This window comes from Cyprinus carpio, chromosome A2 (genome assembly GCF_018340385.1).
Source record: "Cyprinus carpio isolate SPL01 chromosome A2, ASM1834038v1, whole genome shotgun sequence".
Taxonomy (NCBI): Eukaryota; Metazoa; Chordata; class Actinopteri; order Cypriniformes; family Cyprinidae; genus Cyprinus; species Cyprinus carpio.
The window spans coordinates 16,769,926-16,793,227 of NC_056573.1; the positions used below are offsets into that span (position 1 = coordinate 16,769,926).

The 23,302-nt window shown below is 36.6% G+C and overlaps 1 protein-coding gene across 1 annotated transcript in view; it reads right to left on the bottom strand.

Moving 5' to 3' along the window:
• LOC109078527 (BMP/retinoic acid-inducible neural-specific protein 3-like) overlaps nucleotides 1–23,302 on the bottom strand; it is an 89,420-nt gene that overhangs the window by 55,518 nt on the left and 10,600 nt on the right. The window contains exon 2 of the mRNA XM_042775890.1: nucleotides 3,193–3,513. Within this exon, the coding sequence (XP_042631824.1) occupies nucleotides 3,193–3,464 (272 nt within the window). The 5' untranslated portion in view covers nucleotides 3,465–3,513. The remainder of the gene's footprint in view (nucleotides 1–3,192; nucleotides 3,514–23,302) is intronic.

Consider the following 23,302-nt stretch of genomic DNA (forward strand, 5'->3'; position numbering starts at 1 on the left):
ATCTATGGAAGATCAGACAATACTTATCAAATGCTTCTGAAATATCCTTTGTTAAGTGATTGAAGTGGTAAATTGCATCAAGTCAACGGAACACAAAAGTGATTCTTTTCAAGCCCCTGTATGGCTTCCCCCATTATAATGCCATGGAAGCATCTATGAGTTTTCTATCCATTTGGCTTATTAATTCTACATTGTGGACCAGCATCACTTGCATGACATAATTCATCTCTTGTGTTTCCCATAAAAACATTACATTTCTTTCTTTCTCAATTGCTTATAGTTTACACACGTCTTTGTGTATTTTGCAGTTACTCATTGCCAGTGGAAACCAGCTGCTCCCAGGTTACTAAATCTCTATGGATCGGCTCCCTGCAGGTCGTCACTGCCGTCACCTTGTGCAGCACCAATGGTGTGATAGTCTACAGATAATAGCACGAATGGGAGCTACTACATCGTCCCAAGGCTCCAAATGGGTAGGGTAGTGCGTCATGGTTCTTCCATAATTATAAATGTTTCTTGTAGTAGTATTCCTTACTCCATATCTTTTGAAGGTTCATTTTATATTTTTCCTTGTTAAAAAAAGGTTTTACAGATACGTAAATAGCACTGAAAAATTATAAATAATGAATAAAAATGATAACAAATAAAATAATACAAATAATTAATAAAAAAGTATATGAATAATTTATTCAAAATAATGTCACATGAACAGCCAAATATTCAGTAATCCACATACTAGACAATTATGCTTGTAGAATAAATGAGGTAACATTGAACAATATAGGTTAAATTTGTTAAAATTAGTGCAATATGAACGTTACATCATTCATTAATCTAAATAAATGTTACTTTCCAAAAATAATATTCCTTATTAGTCATTCATGTCCATTCATAACTCATGAACTCATGCTAATTTATACAACTTATTTAAACTGATATAAAATTAATTAGTATATGTAGAAATTGAAATGAACCTAGACTAATAAATGCTGTATTTTTCATTGTTAGTTCATGATACAAAATCAATGAACGAATGTTAACAAGCATAATTGTCAAGTATTACCATAAATTAATCATGCTTAGAGTAATAAAGCATTTCTACGATCACATCTGTACCTGAAAACCTATACTTTTCTGTCATGGAGTGCAATGTTATCTGTGTAAGTTATCTTTTTAAACAGAAATCTCTGTTTTGATTGTGTATTTCATTTTATTGAGCTCACAGATGCTTTCATACTGAAAAAAAAAAAAAAAAACTTCTGAATGCAAATGTCAACTGCTGCTAAAGCCTCAGAACAAAGAAAACTAATGCAAGTGCACATATCTCTCCATTCACAACAGAAAAATCCCCATCGGAGCTGGCAGTATGACTAAAGACCATAGAATTCACTCTGCCGGGGATCCTTTGGTGCAACGTTAACCCCCAGAGGGGAGCTGTGCCCAAGGAAGCAGTAAAAGGTACAGTGCCTGCTGGTGTTCTCCTCTTGTGATGTGCAACCCAGTTTCTCTTTCTGAAAATCCTGGTCTGTTATCATATCAAAGGGCGAATGCAGTGACCAGCTGAAGTCCCGTCTTTGCACTGTGAGGTCAGTGATGCTGTTTACACAATGTCTCTGAACTGTGAGGCACATACAGAAGAGTCGCCTACACCTAAACACCCACGCCGACTCTTTGGCTTGCAGGACAGCCTTTCAAACCGCGCTGGCAGAGGCTTGTCTCCCCCTCACTGAGTCCATCACAGTTCCGTGGGCCTTTCTCTGCCCAGCTGCTGTAGGCACGCTGGGTTCTGAATTCGGCGAGCGGAGAGAGTTGGACAGAGTCAGCTATGTGCCAGCGGGGGACAAAAGAAGCAGGCAAAAAGGCCAAACTCCCCTGGCGGATCTGAGGACAGCCACAGAAATGCACCAAATACACCTTTCCTTCCTGTTGTCCGTGTGTCTTTGACATGGATTGGAATGAATGTGTAGTGGTCGATATTTAAAATGCACTGTACTGAATAAATGATGTGATGCTGGGTGCATGTAATTAAAACAGGTCAACAGTTGAATAATCACGACCGCGTTGCTACTGATGTGTTGCACTTTTCAGAATAATAATGAGTGTTGCTGTGCATGGCGATATCAGTGCCAAGGTCACAGGTTTGAATCGCAGGGAATATAGAATATAAGACCACACTAGATAGTGTAGTGTGATGCAGGGGTTTTTGAACTGTAAAAAACGAATTTAAATATTTTTTTGTAACATTAAAATGCCTTTACTCTCACTTTTGAGCAATTTAATGGGCTGCATCAGATTAAACAGATCCTTTATTTGTCTGGGCTGAGACGTTAGTATTTTTTCATTATCTCCTGTTATGTTGTTGTCAGGACTTCTCACTGTGGTTTATATGGTCAGCCATGACTGACGAAAGATCAGTTTGTCTGCACGAAATCTGCGCCAACACTTTTCTGCAGAAAGCTCCACTAGTTGCTGCAAAATCCACATGCCTTTCATTCACAAAGTTTTTTCTAGTTTTATAAAGCTTTCATTCATCACTAAGAGTGTTCTGCTGATTTTCAAAAAAAAAAAAAAAAAAATTCTGTAAGTTAACATTACTATGAGCAGTTTTACATGATTTTTTCCCCACATGCAGAGTAGTAATGGAAAACAATGTGTGGAAAATGGGAATCCATGTCAGAAATTGTCTGGATTCTGAATAAGTTTGATTTATGCACTGCTGCAATATACACACAGATACTTTCCCTACAATTAATTCTTTGTAAAAAATAAAACTGCATCTTATTTTTAAGAAAACAGTTATTTTAAGTCTTAATAATATTTCACAATTTTACTTTTTACTGCATTTTTTATTAAATAAATGGGGAGCATGAGAGATTCCAATGTTCAAAAACATTAAAAAATCTTGCCAAATCAAAACTTTTGAATGGTAGTGTAAAAGACTACAGAACTGTTCTGCCAATGTTCATCACTATTGCCCTAGAAAGCCAAGAAACCGTAAGTAGTAAAGCTGAAGAAAAAATAAATAAATAAATAAATAAATAAACTTCAGAATTGTTTGTTTGAATTTGAGTTCATTTTATATAAATTTTCATACATTTTTCTCTGAATATTTAATGGGTCCCGATTTTGCTTACAAGTCAATTTTGAATATCCAGTATTTTCAATGAATAATATATTCATCACAGCACAAACCTGTAGATTTTGTAGCGTGTGGAGAAGCCTTGTAGGAAGCGTTCTTTGAACTCTGTGTATTCTGGACAACGATGGAAGGGCCCTTTATCAGACAGGAGCCAGTCCAGCTGGCCGCTGCTCCGGCCCGAGATAGAAGAGAACGGTGAGGTCTTCTGGTCCAGACGCTCAGCCAGAGCCAGAAACCAGCTCAGTGGGCCCAGAGGTGCCCAGTGCCACAGGAGCATCAAGAGGAACCATCTAACAACCGCAGCTCTCTGCCAACACAACGCCATCCTGCCCCTGGGCACCTGGCGCCAGCATTCTTCTGCCAATCCCTTTGACCTGAACACACAGGAAGAGAAGATGATGGTAAGGCTTTGATGATGAGCATTAACACAACAATTTTCTTTTGTAAGTTTAATTTAGGATCCTAAAGCAAAAGTATTCTTTTAAAAAGACACCACAGTGAAGTATAGCAAACACCGCTGTCTGGCATACTCAACTCTGATTAGTCAGTCATGGAGATTTCAGAACAGTGTTATTTTAGTATCACTGGTTTTTATAAATATTTTAAATGAGTTTTATTTTTATATGGTCTGTTTATATATAATATATATATGTGTGTATTTTCAGTTTTAGATAACTATAATAACCTTGGAATAGTATTATTGCATATTACTGTAATATTGTTAACATTTTGTATGTTGTACACCAAAAAAAGTGGTATAGAAATATTTTCACTTAGAAGTTCCTAGTAAATTTCACAAATAATTACAAATATTAATTTGCAAGTAACATGACACTTTAAAGTAGACAGGCTGAAATACTGTAGTATTCTTTTAAAATAACAGAAGAAAATATCTGTGATCAAATAATCGTTCAAAAAAAAAAAAAAATTCAGTCTTTAATCCTTTGTGTCGGACTTCTGATCAACCTTCTAGGGATTGTTTTGTGATAATTATCTGACTGGGACATAAAACAGGTCTCAAAACAGACCTGGCAATTACCATTTAAAGCATATCTAGGACCTCATGGTATGTACAGTAATAAGTCCCAGGGGAGGACAGACCCTCGGGAGGGGGCCGGCGGACAGAGACCATGGAGAGAGGAGCCAGGGAGGAGACAGGAGGAGCTTGGAGCAGGAGGAGCCCAGCAGGACCCAGGCCACAGCCATAACAGTGGCCCAAGGTGGAGCCAACAGTGGGAAGAGCCATGGAGGAGGAATGGCCGCCGACTCTAGGGGGCCGACCTACGGCAGTGGAGCAGGTGGAGCCCAAGATGGAGAGCCAACTATCCAGGTGGATGCCGAAGATCCGGGGAACCAGGGTGGAGCCAAGGGCTCTGGAGACCGAGGAGGAGGCAGAGATCCAGTGATCTGTTGCGGAGCCAGAGCGAATGAGGACCAAGGTGGAGCTGGCGGGATGAAGGAGCCCAACGGAGCTGGTGGGATGGAACGACTAGGGGCAGCCAGTGGAGAGGAGTCCAGAGGCAATGGCGGGTTGACGCCCGACTAAGGTGAAGCAGGAGAGACGAGGGAGCCTGGTGGAGCTGATGGATCGATGGTTGACGGTGGAGGCGAGGGAGCTAGGAGCCAAGGTGGAGCTGCTGGGAATACGGGCCGAGGCAGAGTCTGGGCCTCGGAGGCTGGAGGCGAAGGTGAGGAAGACTCCGACCATAGCAACGCTGGAGGATGGCAGTCCCGTGGGGCTCACACTGCATAGATGGTGGGCTGAGGGCGAGCAGAGGGGTTGCCAGATGACAGCGGTGGAGCATTTTCAAGGAACGGGCACTGGAGGACACTTTCTAGGAGCAGGCACTGTAGGACACTTTCTAGGAGCAGGCACTGGATGACACCTTCTAGGAGCAGGCACTGGAGGATCAGAAGCCCCCTCAGGCCTGGACAAGGAAACCAATGACGACGGAGAGAGGAGAGGGGGCAGTTCAATCTCCAGTTCAGATTCCCAGTCTATAAGATCCTCCTCCTCATTTTGGCGCTCCATATTCATCTCACCCTCAGCCGTGATGCAGGGGGCGGAGTTCCACTCCGCACTCACACCGTCTGCGGCTCTCTCCCTTGCGGTGTAGCCGGCTCTCGAACCTGGAGATGGTGGGCTGGGCTCTGGGTCGGGAGTGGCACTGGCGATCAATCCTTGGGAACAGAGATCCATTTCTCACCAGTGTCCACTCCACAAAGGCGGTGAATTCAGGGCGAAGGAGGGGATCCATAGGGCACAACGGAAAAAAAAGGACTGAGGAAATCCGGAAAACAAACAGAGGGTAGATACGCAATTTACACTGTTAAGGTTGGGTCTTCTGTCACACTACTGTGTCAGAAGGAACACAGAGCCATGGATAATCAAAAAAGTCTTTATTAATCTAACACGGGGGTAAATCCAACATGGAGCCCAGGAGGAAGACACACGTACATAACTGGTAGACCCGACCATACTGAACTGAAAGACTGGGGCTTTTAAACTCAGGATAATGAGGCAACTAAGTAGACACACCTGGGAACTAAGGGGATCAAATCACCTGGGATCAAATCAACAATCAAGGAGAGACAGAAACTGGGTCACAGGGGAAAAAGCACACACACAGACAAATCCACAGTTCTGACAGTCGTATGGTTTTAATATTCAAAATGTAATCATCCCCATTCCTCCAGCAAAATATTTCTTCTACTCTTCACTTTTTTCCCCTCTCATCTCCTTTGTTTTATACTCTGCAATCATCTCATGGCCTCATCTTGATGTACCTAATTCTGTGCTATTGCATCTTTCTTTATATATATATATATCTTTCATCATTTTTATTTATATGTTCTTTCTAACGATTTATCACATTGTCTTCTTCATTATCTTCTTAGTCCTGTAATCATGTAACCAACTTTTGCTGTTTCTGTAAGGTAAAATACAATTATTATTATTATTATTATTATTATTATTATTATTATTATGTATTTAGTACTAATATTACTATTACTACTAAACATTAGGGTTGACAATAAAAAAATAATAAATTGGTTATGCTATGATAACCTTGATTATTCAAATTTATTTTTATTTTGTTATAATTTTTTAAATAATTGATTACATTAACATTAAATTGCTAAACATTTAAATGTACAATGTATTAGAAGAGCAACATAATAAAATTATACTACTAATAATATCCCCACATTTTACTGTAAATATGTGTTAAAAATGGCAAATGCTAAACCAAGTAGGCAAATATAAGAGACAAAACATAATAAATAAAATTAACAGTACAAGCAAATAAGAGCAGTACATGATGAACGACATTTGTACACAGAATTCATTCATCATGGCATGCATTTTTACTCAGGTCTAGTTTTAACTGCTTCCTGAGAAAGGTAAATGCCATGCTATTCATCATTCATAGAACGCTTTGCTTATTTTTGACCGCAACTTCCAAAACATGTTTTGTGATTGATAATTAGGATCTTTGCACAAATACTGTAGGTGATAAAAGTGTTTACGTGATTTCATCCATTGTATGTCAAACTTGGTTTGTTTGATAAAGTCACTTTACTAAATTGGGGTTGAAGTTATCTATCTATCCATCAATCAATCACATGCTGTCGTTACCACAGTTGACACTGGTCAACTTTCAGCTAGTCGCATTACACACACCAATTGCATGCTGTTTGCCACATTTAAGTATCAACAGCAGATGGATGCAGATATGGTCAACCTTTTATTCTCAAATACCTTGACTGGCTTTACATTTGAAATTTGCCTTTCAAATAAACCCATGGTCTGAGTAGTGACACCCTAGACAGCTATAGCAATGCACTGGCTTATTGCTCTCCATTCCCTCTGGAGCCTCTACCTAATTATAAAATGCATAAAACATTGAAATGCCAGGGAGACAATGTAAGAAATACTGAATTAAGCCCCGACATTCTCATGCACATCTTGCATAATTTAGGTGTCTTTATATTAACCCTTCCTGCTCAGGAAAGAAGGCAGGCACTATCCATCCATCCATCCATCTTAATTGCAGATTGATGATTAACCAACCTTAATACTGTCTTGATAGTTTTTTTTTTTTTTTTCTGTTTGGCAGGTGGAGATTCCAAGCTGTATATGAGTACACTATTTTGTTTGTTAGATATCGGCATAGTGTTCCACATGAAACAACACCACAATCCTCCAGGAAATCTGGGATAGCTGTTCTTGAATATCAAGATAATTGCTCTCAAAATTGCTCTGAATTTTTCAACGTTGTTAACAATGTTTATAAAAGAGCCTATGACTCATGCTGTGCACCTGCTAGTATTTTGGTAACCTGCTATGCTTGTTCATCACACTTCATTATTTTCATAGAATAACACACCTGCAGCTTCTGTGGTTTTAATGTACTGTACTTTATGAAGCATCTCGGAGGCTCCATCCGCCGAGTCTGTTGCTTTGTTGTGTATGGCAGTTATATGCAGGAAAATAACTTGTGTTTAAAATGTGTTTAAAGTAGATAATTATTTGTCACTTTCATCCAAAGTGATAGACTAACAGGCACATTCTTTGAAACAACCTGATTAAGTCCCTTGTTTAAAGGGATAGTTCACCTAAAAATAAAAATTCTGTCATTATTTACTCACCCTCATGTTGTTCCAAAACTGTATGACTTTCTTTCTTCTGTGGTTATCGGCATTCTTCAGATTATCTTCTTTTGTGTTCCACAGAAAAAATAAAGTCTTACAGGTTTGGAATGACATGACGGTGAGAGTTAAAGTGTTAGAGTGTTGGCTTCACAAAGCCTTATTTGAAAATGAGAAGATATATGGGTCTTACAGACAGAGAGAATGAAAGGATAGAATGATATAGATACTGTAGGTGTTAATTGGTAGAACACTAATTTCCCAGGGTGCATTACTTGTGTTGAATTTCTTTGAATTGCAATTCAGTAAATTCCTTGTCATTCCGATTCAGATGTCAATTCTACAGTATTCTTGTGAGGTGTAGCCATTTCATTTTCTCATGACTAAAACAAAACTCATAAACACAATGGACACTAGTCTACACCACAACATACTTGCATCACATAATTCCTGACCAAATTCTAAAGAATAGTGTGTATTTCTTCCAAAGCATCTAAGCTCTATCATTCACACTCTTTCTGTATTTGTGTGTGACAATGGAACAAAATTCTTGCTGAGAACCACTTAATTTCACTTAGATCCCACAGGTGCAGAATCACCCTCTTGAGCCATCAAAGGCAGTTATCCAAAAGCGGAACAACAGCCGGTTCTCAAAAAGTCAATAGAGGCCTAATATGACAGAAATTCGACTGCTGTTCTACTCTTTACATATACAGTAACAAGGCCCAGATGAAATTATTCACATAGCCACTCCAAACTCTTCCTGATTTAAAGTTGATTTAACATCTGTTTACACGAGAAAGCTCTCAAAACCCCAATATTGTCGATTTTATAGAAAGTCTGAGAACATGAAAGACCTGTTGAGGATTTAGGTCGGTTCTTCAGTATTCTGTGTTCTCATCTATTATTCAAAGTAAAGCAAGAAATGTTGTGCCGTCAAGCTGTGGACTTTTACTAAGCCTGAGTGTGCAGAGGAAGCAGGTGCACTGACATAACCATAAGGCCGCCTGTCCTATTGAACTCGGGTACACCTACTCAGCAATCCCCACCATGCACCTGCCTTACTCTCACCATCATGTGCATGTGCATGTGCCTGCAGCCCCATTACAGAATTCCAAACGCAAGCAAAAAAATGTACTGTGAATTTCCTACCACTGCTGCAAATCATATTAGTTTATATGCCTTATTATATGAGAGAAAAATATTCATTATATGACTAGATAGGTACACTACCTTTCAAAAGTTGAAAGAAGTCTCTTATACTTACTAAGGCTGCATTTATTTGTCCAAAAATACAGTAAAAACAATAAGATTGTAGAAAATAACGTTTTTTTTTTTATTATTATTATTTGAATATAATTGAAAACGTGGTTCTTTTTAATAGAAAATCTATCATGTTATAGAAAGTTCAAAATAACATCTTTATTTATTTATTTTTTTTAAATGCAAAATTTGCATGTCATATCTTTCCTCATTAAGCCACATGATTTGTGTGGCATGAGTTACTTAACATTTTGCCTGGAAAAACTAGTAGTATGAGGAATAGTAGTATGAATGCTTTGATTCGCAACCACCACTAATAACGCATCATGCATCTGTGCTCATTACAGTTGTCTGATTTCACTCATGCATTTATTGTTTGTTTGGAGTTTTACTTCTTCAATAACCGTAAGAGGCTGTCTAACCAAACTACCAACTCATTCAAGAGTGAGAACTTAGGGTTTATTTTTTATGTTATTTAATTATTACTCTCTTATTTTCACATAAAGAGAGTCAATCTTTGAAACAATTCTTGCATTAGTTATTGTATCTGTCTTGTTTACTGCATTTGATCTGCCTGTCATAGACAAAGCAACAAAAATAAAGCAAGCAAGAAACTTTTAATAAGGTCGAGCTCCACACACCTCCATGTGTGAATGTTTATGAGCAATTTCATCCCGTGTAAATAATTAAGCCACATTTAATTCCACCAAAAAATATGCCCCAGGTGACCATTTTGTAAGATGGGAGATAAATAAATGAAAGGGCATAAAACCTGAAAATGTGTTTAATTAAAACATGCAAGCATGGCAAGTTAATCAGCGAAACAATTATGCGTGCGTGAAAGAGCATTAATGTGAAAGCAAATTCAACAATATCTTGTTGCAGTGGGGTTTTATATGTCTCTGTGTGTACGTGTGTGATGGTCTAGCAAACAAACTAATGCACTAATATACTGTACATGTACTGTATGTGCATTTACACACATCTGTGTAATTTTCAAATTCTGCAAGCTTCTTTTACAAGCTGATGTTATGGCATTATATGGCAAATTAAGTTGCACTGTCTGTGAAATAGTATAAGCAGATGTTCTCCAATGGCAACAGAGGGAAAACATTCACACGAGGAGTCAAAGCAAACAGCCACAATCACTGGCATTTATTTCAGAATTAGGCACAATAACATATGGATAATTAAGACTCATCAATGCCTTATTTACTACACCTATGCTAGATCATGAAAAACAGCAATTTTTCCATTAATACCGGACTAGTGTTCCAGAGCTCAACTGGTTCATACTGTGCAAGTGTGAATGTAAAACTGTATGATTTTCTTTCTTCTGTTGAACACAAAAGAAGATATTTTGAAGTTGGTAACCAAACAGTTGACATTAGCCTTTTATTTCCGTAGATCCACCCCCAACACTTCTCAAAATATCATATTTTGTGCTCAGCAGAAGATACTCATACAGGTTTGGAACAACTAAAGGGTGAGCAGATGATGGTACAATTTTCATTTTTGGGTGAACTATTCCTTTAATGCCCGACTGTCCAGCTGTTGTATCACCATAAACACATTTCAGTCTTCTAGTGGGTGTAATTGCTTATACATCACTTTCAAAAAAAAAAAAAAAAACACCATTCATAAACACACACACAGACCTACTCGCACTAAAGATATTTACCCTGGCTTCTTATTAGATTAACACCGCTCCATAAAAACACATCTGCATATTGCGCTGATACTATTAGCTCTGTGCCTCATCCTTAAATACGTCCGGCACAAGTCCTTACAGATTTTTCAGGAGTTTCTTGCCAGAGCCTGTGCAAACTCATTTGGTAATAGAGGGGAAAGCATGTCCCTGTGCAAACAGACCTCCCACACACCTATAAAACACTCTCACTGCTAATGAGAGGATGAGCTTTTGAAACACTGAACTCACACAGAGGACAACTCACACAGGACACATTCCAGCATCGTTGCCATGGTCACCTCATATGGGCAACCAATTACCACAAGTGCACGAATCATGATTATATACGCCACAGGTCCTCAAGTGTTTTGAGGAGTGACCGCATTAGGAAAAATGTGTGATCTAAATGTTTTATCTCGGCCTTATTAATATTTGTGCCTATGTTGGATGTTTCCTGAAAAATATCGATAATAAACTTCCTCCTGGAGGAGTAAAATTTGCTGTTAATTGAAAAGCAGGCTTGGTGTAGTGTAAAGGCAGGCACGCAATTTATGTCTCAATAGTTTGGATGGCAAAACTCATCTAATTTGAACACGAAACCATGGCAACTGTGTCAATTATATGGGAAACACATGAAAAAACGTAACATTCTCCCAACCTTTTTGTATAATATACAGTTGGATCCAAAAGACTGATACAACAATGAAAATATGGGATTCAAAAACCAGGAAATAAATTTAAAGAGATAAGGACTGTTCACACCAAAAATGATAACTATAAAGATAACTATAATGATAATTATATCAGCATCCACACCAATGCATGACAACATTCTGTTTATTACATGCTGCAGTTTGGTCATCTGCTGCTTTAAATGCTCAAGTTCTTCAAAGCAAAGTGGATTCTGATTGGCTGTAAATATTTTTTATCATTCATTGGCTGAAAAAAAAAAGGTTACATCTACTGTAAATTAACTGGTTTAATTCAAGTCAAATATATATATTTGACTTTTTTTTTCTGGGCGCCGCAGCATAAATGGCTGCCCACTGCTCCGGGTGTGTGTTCACAGTGTGTGTGTGTTCACTGCTGTGTGTGTGCACTTTGGATGGGTTAAATGCAGAGCACAAATTCTGAGTACGGGTCACCATACTTGGCTATATGTCACTTTTCACTTTTATATATTATTTAATATTGCAATATCAATCAAATACATTAATTTATACCAACAAAACTAAATTCTTTGGGTTACATCAGGTAGAAATTGTTCTTCAAGGTAACAATTTTTACAGCATAGGCCAAAAAAAAAAAAAAACTTTAATGTAAAATTAAAAAGAAATATATCAAATTCTCTAAGTTACTTAACAAATAAGCACATATCTGATCTTTCTGACGTCTGGTAAAGTGTTTAAACAGAAGGTTTACTTGAAGTACAAGAAGCTTTTTGCTCATAAAGATATTTCAAAAGGTAATATAAGTTTTGCAATTCTCTGTCATACAACGCATTGCAATGGTATGAAAATTGTTACATAATTTTCAGAGATCAGTGTTCTTTTCAGAAGATGTGTTCTCATATTCCTAATTTAAGCAACAGTAACTTCCACATACTGTAATCATAAATTCACAGCAGTGCCTCTGCCGATAGAGGAGTATTAAATTGTGTCCAGCCAACCAGAAATTTGTAGCTGTTTATTAATTGTAACAAATGTAATTAGTATCTTAACACTTTCCAAATGAATCCTTTTTTTCAGTTATGGGAACATTCAGGTTGGTTTATCACACCCAGATAACACAGCCATAATTTAACCTAATGTGTTAGAAAGCTTTGCACATTTAAATAACCACTGCTAAATCGGAGTCATGTATTCGGGTAGAGACTGTCATAACATCAGTGTACTTGTTCTCTCAGTTCAAGCATTATGATTTTACTTTCAGTGTATTGTTATATACTTGAATAGCTGAAAAAAGCACTTTTCTGCTATGCGGAATGCGGCTTTTTGTTTGAGAGGTCTCTGTAGCATTTGAACTTGATGTAGGAAGAGGAGATGGAAAGTGGAAAGGATGAAAGGAAAGACAGAGGATCGATGTGAAACGGTAATACAAGCGCACCTTCTGAACTTCAGCTATGCTGTTGACACACACACACTCACACAACAATATACACTACATTCAAGTGTGTGCAGGCTCTGTGTACAGCTTATCCCTTACGTATGTCATTGATCATGTGTGTATCTGTGAATTGTCTGTTATCTCACTTGTGATTGAGCCAGAGTACTTGGTTTGTGGGTAATGGACTTTGGCAGACAGAGGTGATTGCAAAGCTCCATATGCATGTGTGATAATGAGTGAAGACAGATGTAGTGTGCAGAGACTGATCAGGGGCATCAGGGTCCTCAGATAGTCAATAAATCTACCACAGAGCCATAAGAGGTCCATTACCCTCCAGCAGCAGATAAAACCTCCCCTAAAGATTCTTCTGGAAAGAATTTGACCCATGACCCTGTTTATTGGGTTTTCACTGATTGAATTAGAATCTCCAAGGGCTAAAAACCCAAAGTGACTATATAGAACGATTGCTAATGTGAATGTACAGATGTGCCTTTTAGAAACTTGGTTATTCTCAAAATATACCACTGTGTAGTAAAATAGTTCTGCATTTCTATTTGAACTAGAAGCCACTGCATTTTATTAAACCAATTTTTGTAATTATAATTGAAAATCTATTATGAAGGAAACTGGTATCCCAGGTTTGTTCAGCATGGCTACTTGTACACACAATTACTGCTCGCCATACAGTCTGCTCTTAATTTGACCATAAATTATATATCATATATCTCATATATTATGTTGTTTACCAATCCGTAGAAAATTTTAGAAGGTTAGTGGATTTGAATTACTGTATATCTTATCCAAACCCAACCCTCCAAGTGTTGTTTAGCTGTAAAACTAATTCTCAAGATGCGGAAAAATTTGAAATAGTTAAATAATTATCAAATAAATGCTATTTTAAAACTGTAATAAGTATAACTTCTTTTTTTTTTTTTTTTTTAAAAGTCGTTTTCATTAATTGAAATAGAATAAAATATAATTATTAGATTAAAAAGAAGGAAGTTTTTTAGAAGAAACTAATACTTTTATTTAGCGATGGTAAATTAAATAGATCAAGAGTGACAATAAAGAAATTTATAATGGATTTTGTTTTTTGAATAAATACTATTCTTTTGAACTTTCTAATCGTCAAACACTATCACACTACTGAAAAATGCTACTTTGTTAGTTACTTCCCAACACTGAATTGGAAAAGTAGAATGTGATTGTGTTTATGTAAATACTTTTTTGTAACATAATTGAATTAAATATAAATTCACAATGCCGTTCTGGTTTTTGGCAGTGATGCATTAGCTCGGACCAGTGGGGTTTGATTCCAGCGTTTGCATTAAAACTTGTGAGCCATCAATCATTTGTATATGCATTTATTCATTTAGCAGACACTTTTATCCAAAGCGACTTGCAAATGAGGAATGCAACAACAATTTATCCTAAGGAGGCGGTAACATCAGAATTGCTGAAATACAAAGTTCCAACATTGCTCAGAGATGAAAGTGAGAAACAGTTGATGAATCAATCATCTAGAGGAAACAACATACAACTCTCCCCTGCCAGTTCTGTATTATAAAGTCTTATTGTCTAAACTTCCTTGAGCGCATAATAATGATCTAAGACATCAACTGGGCAAGAATAAAAGGTTTTTGTTATACAAAGCCTTTTTGTGTCACAATTCAGTATCTATTAAATGTATTTAATTTAAAGATTTTAACAATTCAGTCTAATAAATGTATTTAATTTAAAGATTTTAAACATCTTTCGGTTACACTTTATAATAACGTTCTGTTATAAGTCATTTATAAATTATTAGTTAATGATGAACTAATCATTTACAAAACATGACTATATGTTCATAAATGATTAATGAGTGGTATGCTGATGATTTACAAATGTGTTGTAAGTTATCTTTAAAAAGTTTAAATCATGAAATTAATCAAACTGATCATTAGTAGATGGTTTATAAGTTATTAGTTGATACACTATTTATCACTTAAAAATCACTGAAGTATTTATGTCAAAATTGTTTTGTATAATTATCTCAATATGACTAAACCATTAGTAAATGATCAACATATGATTTATTGATGAAGTTGTAAGCTGGTCTGTGTTCAAAAGCACAAACATGCAAGTATGCTAAAGCACTATTTTTAAGAAGAGTAATTCATTTGTTTTGAAGTGGATACACATTTATAAATGCTTTAGTCAGGTGATTCCAGTGGCTTGTGTTAAATCCTTTCACTCATCAGCACAGACTTGTGTTCTGTGTGGAGTGTGTGGGATCTAGTGATAAAGTGAACCTCTCAACCGGTTTTACCTTCCACTGAAGCTCACATCAGGTGCACAGAGTTAAAGACTCCATGTGTGTCAGAGAAGACATCTGTCTATACCCTCACCAGTCAGCGCTTACCCTGCAGTACACACTACAAAGTGTTCAACACCTGTTATAGATGATGTGTAAACACATGAATAAATCATTTACAAAGCTTGCTGCATCCCCTAATCTAAAGTGAAAACTATTCATCACTTGTAAATGTTACATATCATTTGTAGACCTTTCTTACCTGTTACAAATTATTTGTATATGTACACAAGTCATTTATAACACTTTCTGCATCCCCCTATCTAAAGTGAAAACTATTCATCACTTGTAAATGTTACATATCATTTGTAGACCTTTCTTATCTGTTACAAATTATTTGTATATGTACATTTATAACACTTTCTGCATCTCCCTATCTAAAGTGTAAACTATTCATCACTTGTAAATGTGTTACATATCATTTGCAAAAGCAATATAGATATATTGACAGTGACTGTTATCTTAGTTAATATACTATTGTATAAAAAAGATTATTTTAAGCTCCATACTCCACCCTATAATCTTAAAAATAACCATTTTGACAATATACAAAGTGTAACAGGAGGATAAATGCACGTAAGTCACAATGATTTATTTAAAACATTACAAAAAGCAGTTTAAAGAACAGATTAAATGACGCGTGTGCTACATTACCAGTGTTCTGACAGCAAAACAATTTTGTGTGAGTTACAGAATGAAAATAAAATGTTTAATAGCTGCAAATATTCTCCTGATCTGCATTTCTATCCTTCAAAACGTCACGCTGCATCTCACTCAACACAATTTGGCATGTTGCAAATAATCTATGGTGGTCGCAAATCACAAGTAATGGTAATCTTTTACCAGGCAGTAATTGAGAGTTTAATCAGATACTGTATCACAGTATGGTTTGGGAATCTATCTGTGCCATCAAGATCAAAGCTGATACGAATGATACATATTGCTTGGAAAATTATAGGAGTGAATGAATGGACACCATTGCAAACTATGTACAAACATGCCACTGTAAGACACGCTGAGAGGATTGTCTGTGATTTTTCCCATGTTTTGAATACAGAGTATGAGTTGTTGCCTTCTGGCAGGAGGTTCAGAGTTCCTCGCTGCAGGTTAAATAGATTTAAAAACTCTTTTATCCCAGTGTCTGTGAAGTTGTTAAATAGAGGAAGTATGGAGCTGTAATTTTATGTATCCAATATTCTGTGTATTTTGTGAATTGTATTTGTCTAATGTGTGTACTGTATGGTTGCAGCATGGGTGATGGCCCAAGACAAATTTCCCTACTGGGGACAATAAAAGTTTACCTTACCTTACCTTACCTTACCTTAAGTGACAGTCAATAAGGAGTGAGGTTTGACGTCACTGCCGCAAACCAGTGTCGTTGTGTTGAAGCGCCAATTTTGAAAGTTTTAACATGTATGTACTGTTATTAATGTATAATGATTATATTGCGGAAAACAAATCTTTTCTCACAAGGTGGTATCGTATGACTTCTGAAGACTTGGAATAAAATGCACAAAATAATGGACTACGTTTATGGTGCGTTTTCATGTTATGGTGAGCAGTTGTCCCATGGGAAACAAAATAAAAAATAGACAATTAAGTGCTGCTTAAATGGTGATTAAATGGTGGCAGAGTGTTAACTTATTTATTTAAAAAAATGAAAGTTCAAGCTTGGGTAAAGTGATGTAATGAGATGGATCATGTAACAGGAAGATCTGCAAATGTTATGTAACACATTTACAAGTGATGAATAATTTTCACTTTAGATTAGGGGATGCAGAAAGTGTTATAAATGACTTGTGTACATAAACAAATTATTTGTAACAGGTAAAAAAGGTCTACAAATGATATGTAACACATTTACAAGTGATGAATAGTTTTCACTTTAGATTAGGGGATGCAGCAAGCTTTGTAAATGATTAATTCATGTGTTTACACATCATCTATAACAGGTGTTGAACACTTTGTAGTGTGTATTAAGTACTGACTGGTGAGGGTATAGACAGCTGTCTTCTCTGACACACATGAAGTCTTTAACTCTGTGCACCTGATGTGAGCTTCAGTGGAAGGTAAAACCGGTTGAGAGGTTCACTTTATCACTAGATCCCACACAGTCCACACAGAACATAAGTCTGTGCTGAAGAGTGAAAGGATTTAACACAAGCCACTGGAATCACCTGACTAAAGCACTTATAAATGTATATCCACTTCAAAGCAAATGAATTACTTTTCTTAAAATGCATGTTTGTGCTTTAGAACACAGACCAGCTTACAACTTCGTCAATAAATCATATACTGATCATTTACTAATGGTTTATAATTAATAAAACAATACTAAAATGTTAACCTATCACATATTAGTCATTTATGAATGTATAGTCATGTTTTGTAAATTATTAGTTCATCATTAACTGATAATTTATAAATTACTTATAACTGAACGTTATTATAAAGTGTTACCCATCTTTCTTATGTAGTTTTTCTCTAATCAAAATCCCTTGCTTTGAATCAAGGGACATCACTGCTGTTAAATAGTCAGTGATAAATAGTGCAGTAATTCAGAAAGTATCTGATCACTTGCCAAGTTGTCTCTTGATATATGTGTTCTGAAGTTTGTGTCACACTTTTAGATTTATTTTGCCATGTTAATCCTTCAGGATATTTATGGTGTCAAATGTGAATTTACATTTGGAGCTTTAATAAGAGCTGATGTTATTATCCTAGCTTGAGTCTATGAGGCTATATTCCATTGGCCTGAGGTAGTTGGAGCAGCTGCGCTGACTACATCTGTCACCTTGCTTATCAGGCAATGCAACACTACTTAAGAGGCAGTTAGTGTCACACATCTAAACTTTTCTCAGCAAAAAGTCTGGTCCAGATTGCATATACAATATCATTAACAATATCCTGCTTTTCAAACTTTTTGATACCTTGTGAGGGAGCAACTTCCTAAAATGTAGTGGCAGCTAAATAATTTAAAGACCCATTTATAATGTTTGACATGTAATACAAATATTAACAAAAGAAAAATATTACATAAAAAACTTGCCTTGCCAACTAACTGAAGAACAATAAACTTAAATTGATCTACTAAATTACTAAAACTAAAGCTGAAATAAAAATAAATTAAAGCTGCATAGAAATATTTAAGAAATATATAAAAAATACAAATAAAAGCTCAAATTAACATTAAGAAATAAAATTATAAAAATAAATTGTTAATCAGTATCATTTATAAATATCACAGTATATAAATAATCCTAAATACTGATTATGTTGTTCACAAAATTGTCACAGTACTAACAGCAAAGCAAATTCTATTGTTAAACATTTTTTTTTTTCTGCCGACTATTATACAGAGTTTTGTTAGATTTACTCCATACATTCCAGTTTTAAAATATCTAGTTAAGTACTGTTTTAAAAGATAGATCTGACTGTAGTTTAACTATTTAAAATTAGGAGTTGTTTTTCTCAGTCAATGCTTTCCAAGAAGTCAGTTTACCAAGGTACATCTCGGAGTAAATCACTGAATGTAATTCTGAGATCATTTGTTGGCACAGCTGCAGGAGGGGTGAAATACTTCTATCCAGCAAACTATCATTGGCAATGCTGGGGGAATATGAAATTTGGCAGAGTTTCACACAGTCTGTATTACTTATTAAGTAAGGCGACCTGAACTCTTTTCTGTGCCAGTTCTTTGGCATGTTTCCATAAAGCAGCCTAAAGCCAATGTCATCATCAGTTCTATCACCACATATCTCATTTCTCACACATCCAAGCACGGGGCGCACCGTAGGCGCACTGCGTAAGTCAAAATATGAAAGTCAGAGAAGATGATTGGCAGGCCTAGATGGATCAGTAAGATTAAATGGGTCAGTTTTGATCACTCTAAGCACTACATCCACTCTCCACTCCACAGTGAAATCACTACACACCCACAAGGGAAAACTGGCAGCACAAAGTTAATTCCTCTGGAGGTTGTGGCTACTGATATTGATGAGGGCTAGGCAATGCTGTACTTCCATCTCCCTCGCAGGTATGCCAGGGTTAATGGCAAAAGCATCAAAGAGAGGTCGGTTTATCAACAGCACTTTGCATCTCAGATATCATCAGTTAATGTGCAGAGTGCAGTTATAGCATGAGTGAATACATTTGCAAGTCTGGAAGGGCGGATTTATTCTACTTTTGTTTGTTTTGTTTTTTCTAGCAGACCATGTGAATGCATTTGGCTAGCTATCCTGGAGCATAAAACAACAATTGTGCTGGCATAGAAAAATCGTTACGCTGACCAGTGGAATAAAGTGGTTATTTGGCTTCTCGCTCTGTAATGAGTGGAGGGCGTAGCACTTTCGGCTTTCAGAGGGTTTATGGATAAATGCTTTTTCTGTTTCATGGGGATCGTTCCATCAGGGTCAATGGACATTAATGACCAAAGGAGCTGTGAAGCATGCATCATGGAACAGCACTTAAGCTGCTAACACAGATTTCAATCCATGACAGATATTGGTGACTGTAGATCAGCAGGAATCCATTAATGTGGACATGCAGGCTATGGTATGTGGGAAACAAATTAGGGCTTCAGGTTTTCATGTTTGGTTGCTGTTATGGGTGTTAAAGGAATATTCAAGGTTCAAAACAAGCTAATCTTAATTGGCAATATTTATAACAAAAAAATTAAATAAATAAATATGTGTGTGTGTGTGTGTGTGTGTGTGTGTGTGTGTGTGTACTGGTATATATGGTTTATGAGGACACAAATGTGTATAATGACATGGGTACTACAACGTAAACATGGTTTATGAGGACACTTCCTGTGTCCCCATAAAACAAAAGGCTTAAACTTACAAAACGGTGTTTTATGAAACTGTGTGTGTGTGTGTCATTCTGGGTTTAAAGCATTATGTTCTAAAATTGCATATAAACTAAAATGATGTTAACATGCATAATGTTTTTGCCTTGTGGCTATACTACTGAAACAGTGAGTATTTTAATGTTTACGGTTTTGCCCCATTCTTGTAAGTGCCTCACAGTAACCCAGAGATTTGCTTGTTTTAAAGAAAACGCAGGAAACATCAAAATGAGCTTTTGTGGTAGTCATCATTATGTAACAAGTCCTTTCAATTGAGCTAATTTGTATTGAACCTAGACTGTTCTTTTAAATAGTTGACACCTGTGGAAAACCAATCTAATGTACTGGCTAGGTTGTGAATACGTGTGTGTATGGATGTTTGGTGTTTGCACCTTTTCTGATTCCATGCATGTGACCAGGATGTATTTTAACTCATAATGTACATGCACAGAAACCTTTTAACTGCAATATTAGAATGTTGGATCAATACACACACATTGTTATAGTGCATCGGTCCAAAGGGATTGCTGCCAGTGTGTAGCTTAGTCCATTCCATTGTGTCTGAAACCCTAAAAACATTTCATCAGTCCAAATTGGTGATGCGTAAGGAGATAGCTCACCCAAAAAAGATAATTCTGTCATCATATACTCATCATCATATCATTCCGAACCCACATGCTGTTATTTAGTTTTTCCTAGAATACAGAAGGAGAATCTTCATGCATTGGTTTTTCATAAAACATTAGTTCATAGTGACCATGTAAAGGCATAAAAACTGTAAAACAGTGCCATTAAAGTAATGCATACTACTTGTGTACTGTATTCCAAGTCATCTGAATTCAAATGATAAAGATTTCAGTCTGTTAATCACACAAACTACAGTATTACTGATTCACTATTCATATGGGATTACTACTTTTTTGTTCTTTTTGGAGCCTGACAGATGTGATCTATGTTGTTCTAGGGAAAAACGTGGTGAAACTTCTCTTTTCATGTTCACTAGAACAAAAATAACAGCATATGGGTTTTGAATGACAAGTGAGTAAGTAATAACAGAATTTTAATTTTTGAATGCACTATTCCTGTGTGTGTATGTAAATGTGTGGTTTGTAGTTTGTCGTGTTTATAGTGTTGTGTCTTTTAGTTTTCGCTCCTCCAGTTTGCTGATCAGCTAACACTCAATTATTTTCCATGAATCATTTAGAATATTTAGTTGTTGGGTCAGGCAGTAGACTCATCAGAGCTTTGTTTCTATACTCTCTGTTTGCGTGTCGTGCCAAAACAGCAAAGAGGTCCCTGCATGCACAGGCGAAACCAGCATGCAATGATGTTTTAAGGGGGCGGAAGAGCACTCGGCTGAATGATGGACCATTTCCCGGATCGTACTGGCAGTTCTCACATCACTAGTCCTTAAAAGATAATGACATCAAACCCATTTTGCATATTGGCAGGTGGCTTTCATGCCGCCATACATCATAAGCCATTTTACCCTCTGCCCCCATGGACAACCATTGAAAAGTCAAAGCTTAATTTAGGCATAGCCATACTACTAAAACAGACACATCCACATCCACACACACACACACACACACACACACACACACACACACATATATACATATATATATAAGTAATGAAATCTGATATATGTATATGTATTCCATTCATATTTCAAACCAAGAGAATAAGAAAGTAAACAGTGTTGTGGTGTTCACTTGTCACTGCATCTGTGAAAATGTAGTGCTATTCTCTTTGGGGTTTCAAGACTGAATGCTTCACAAAGCTAATATGGATGAAATGTCAAGTTGCAGAGGGAAACAATCAAACTAGACATTCTGTTGTGAAAGGAAGAAAACATTGGACTTTCCATCTGAAACATTCCAGAGCAATGTGGTGCCAAGGACCCATGGTAGTTGATTTTGGCACGTAGTTGAGGTGGGTATTTACCCTAATATAGGCAAGCCATTAGGGACCAATTTCAACCCTGCTGACACAGCCCCACTGACTGAAATAGTTCCTGACTTGCACTATGAAGTAGTGGTACCATTACTGTATAATGCATTATGCCTGTAATGGTCTTGTTGTAAGATGTGAGCTCCGCTATTCTGGTTTGTTATGCTGCAAAATTTCTTCCAAGGTTTTCAAATGATTTGGGAATTTAGATTTATTTATCGTATAATTCCAACAGGATATGAATCAAACATTACCTCTGGATGCATTTTTTGGATAAGACAATATATGAAATCTTTGTAGCAAGCAGGGAAAAGTTAATCTGTTTCATGCTGTTAAAATTTAATTACTTGCGAATCTTGCGGTATAATATAGGTAAATGTATTTATTTATTTAAATTTGCATAAACTTGGTCTTGATTTGTGTTGAGAGAACACTCAGAAACTCTGTTGACACCCTCTTTAGTGCATTTCAGTTTACACTTGATGGACTGACTAGCTCTCAGACACACATTTTATCATCTCTGCCCAGTGTGCCATGGGGGCCTAGTTTTGACAGACTGCCTGCCAAAGAGTGAGCAAAGCCAAGGCTAGCAGATGCTAACTGGTTAAGCTGAACACAAATGAAATCCAGACCCCCTGTATGAGTGTCTGTCTCCTATTTCTTGCCCCCTCTATTTTTCAAATTATTCAAGTTTCTCTTATCAAAAATTACAGCGGCCATATCATGGCATAGTAATAGTATCAGAAAGTTTGCAAAATACCATTTAACGTTTTATTATTATTATTATTATTATTATTATTATCATGAACCATTATATTTAATAATTATTTATTATTATTTCTAATGAAACTAAAATATATTAAATTGCTTTACCAGTGCCCATTTAATTTAATTAAAAATGTAGTTTTTGTTTTCTTTTGTTTTTAAAAATGCACAAGATCCAATAATAGCCAGTAAGACAAGCATACAAATAGCTGCTCCACCTTGTTTAGCAAATTGCTACAGGAGACTTTGTGGCCAGTGAGTGAATTTATACCCAATAAATGGTAGACTGAAGTTGGGGTCTTTTAATTATGAGCGGCGGAAGAGCGTGTTCAGCAGTCGGGGTGAGGGAATCGACTAAAGTGCACGAGGAAGGAGGAGAATAATGCTGCTGACAGTGTGCCCTGGAGCAATGGAGAACTCCATACCTCAATATTGGCCTTGTGCATCATTCTGCCCCACCTCAACCAGTATTTGACCTACTGACAGCTAATACACAATTGCCAATTGGACTTATGGGACAAGACTATA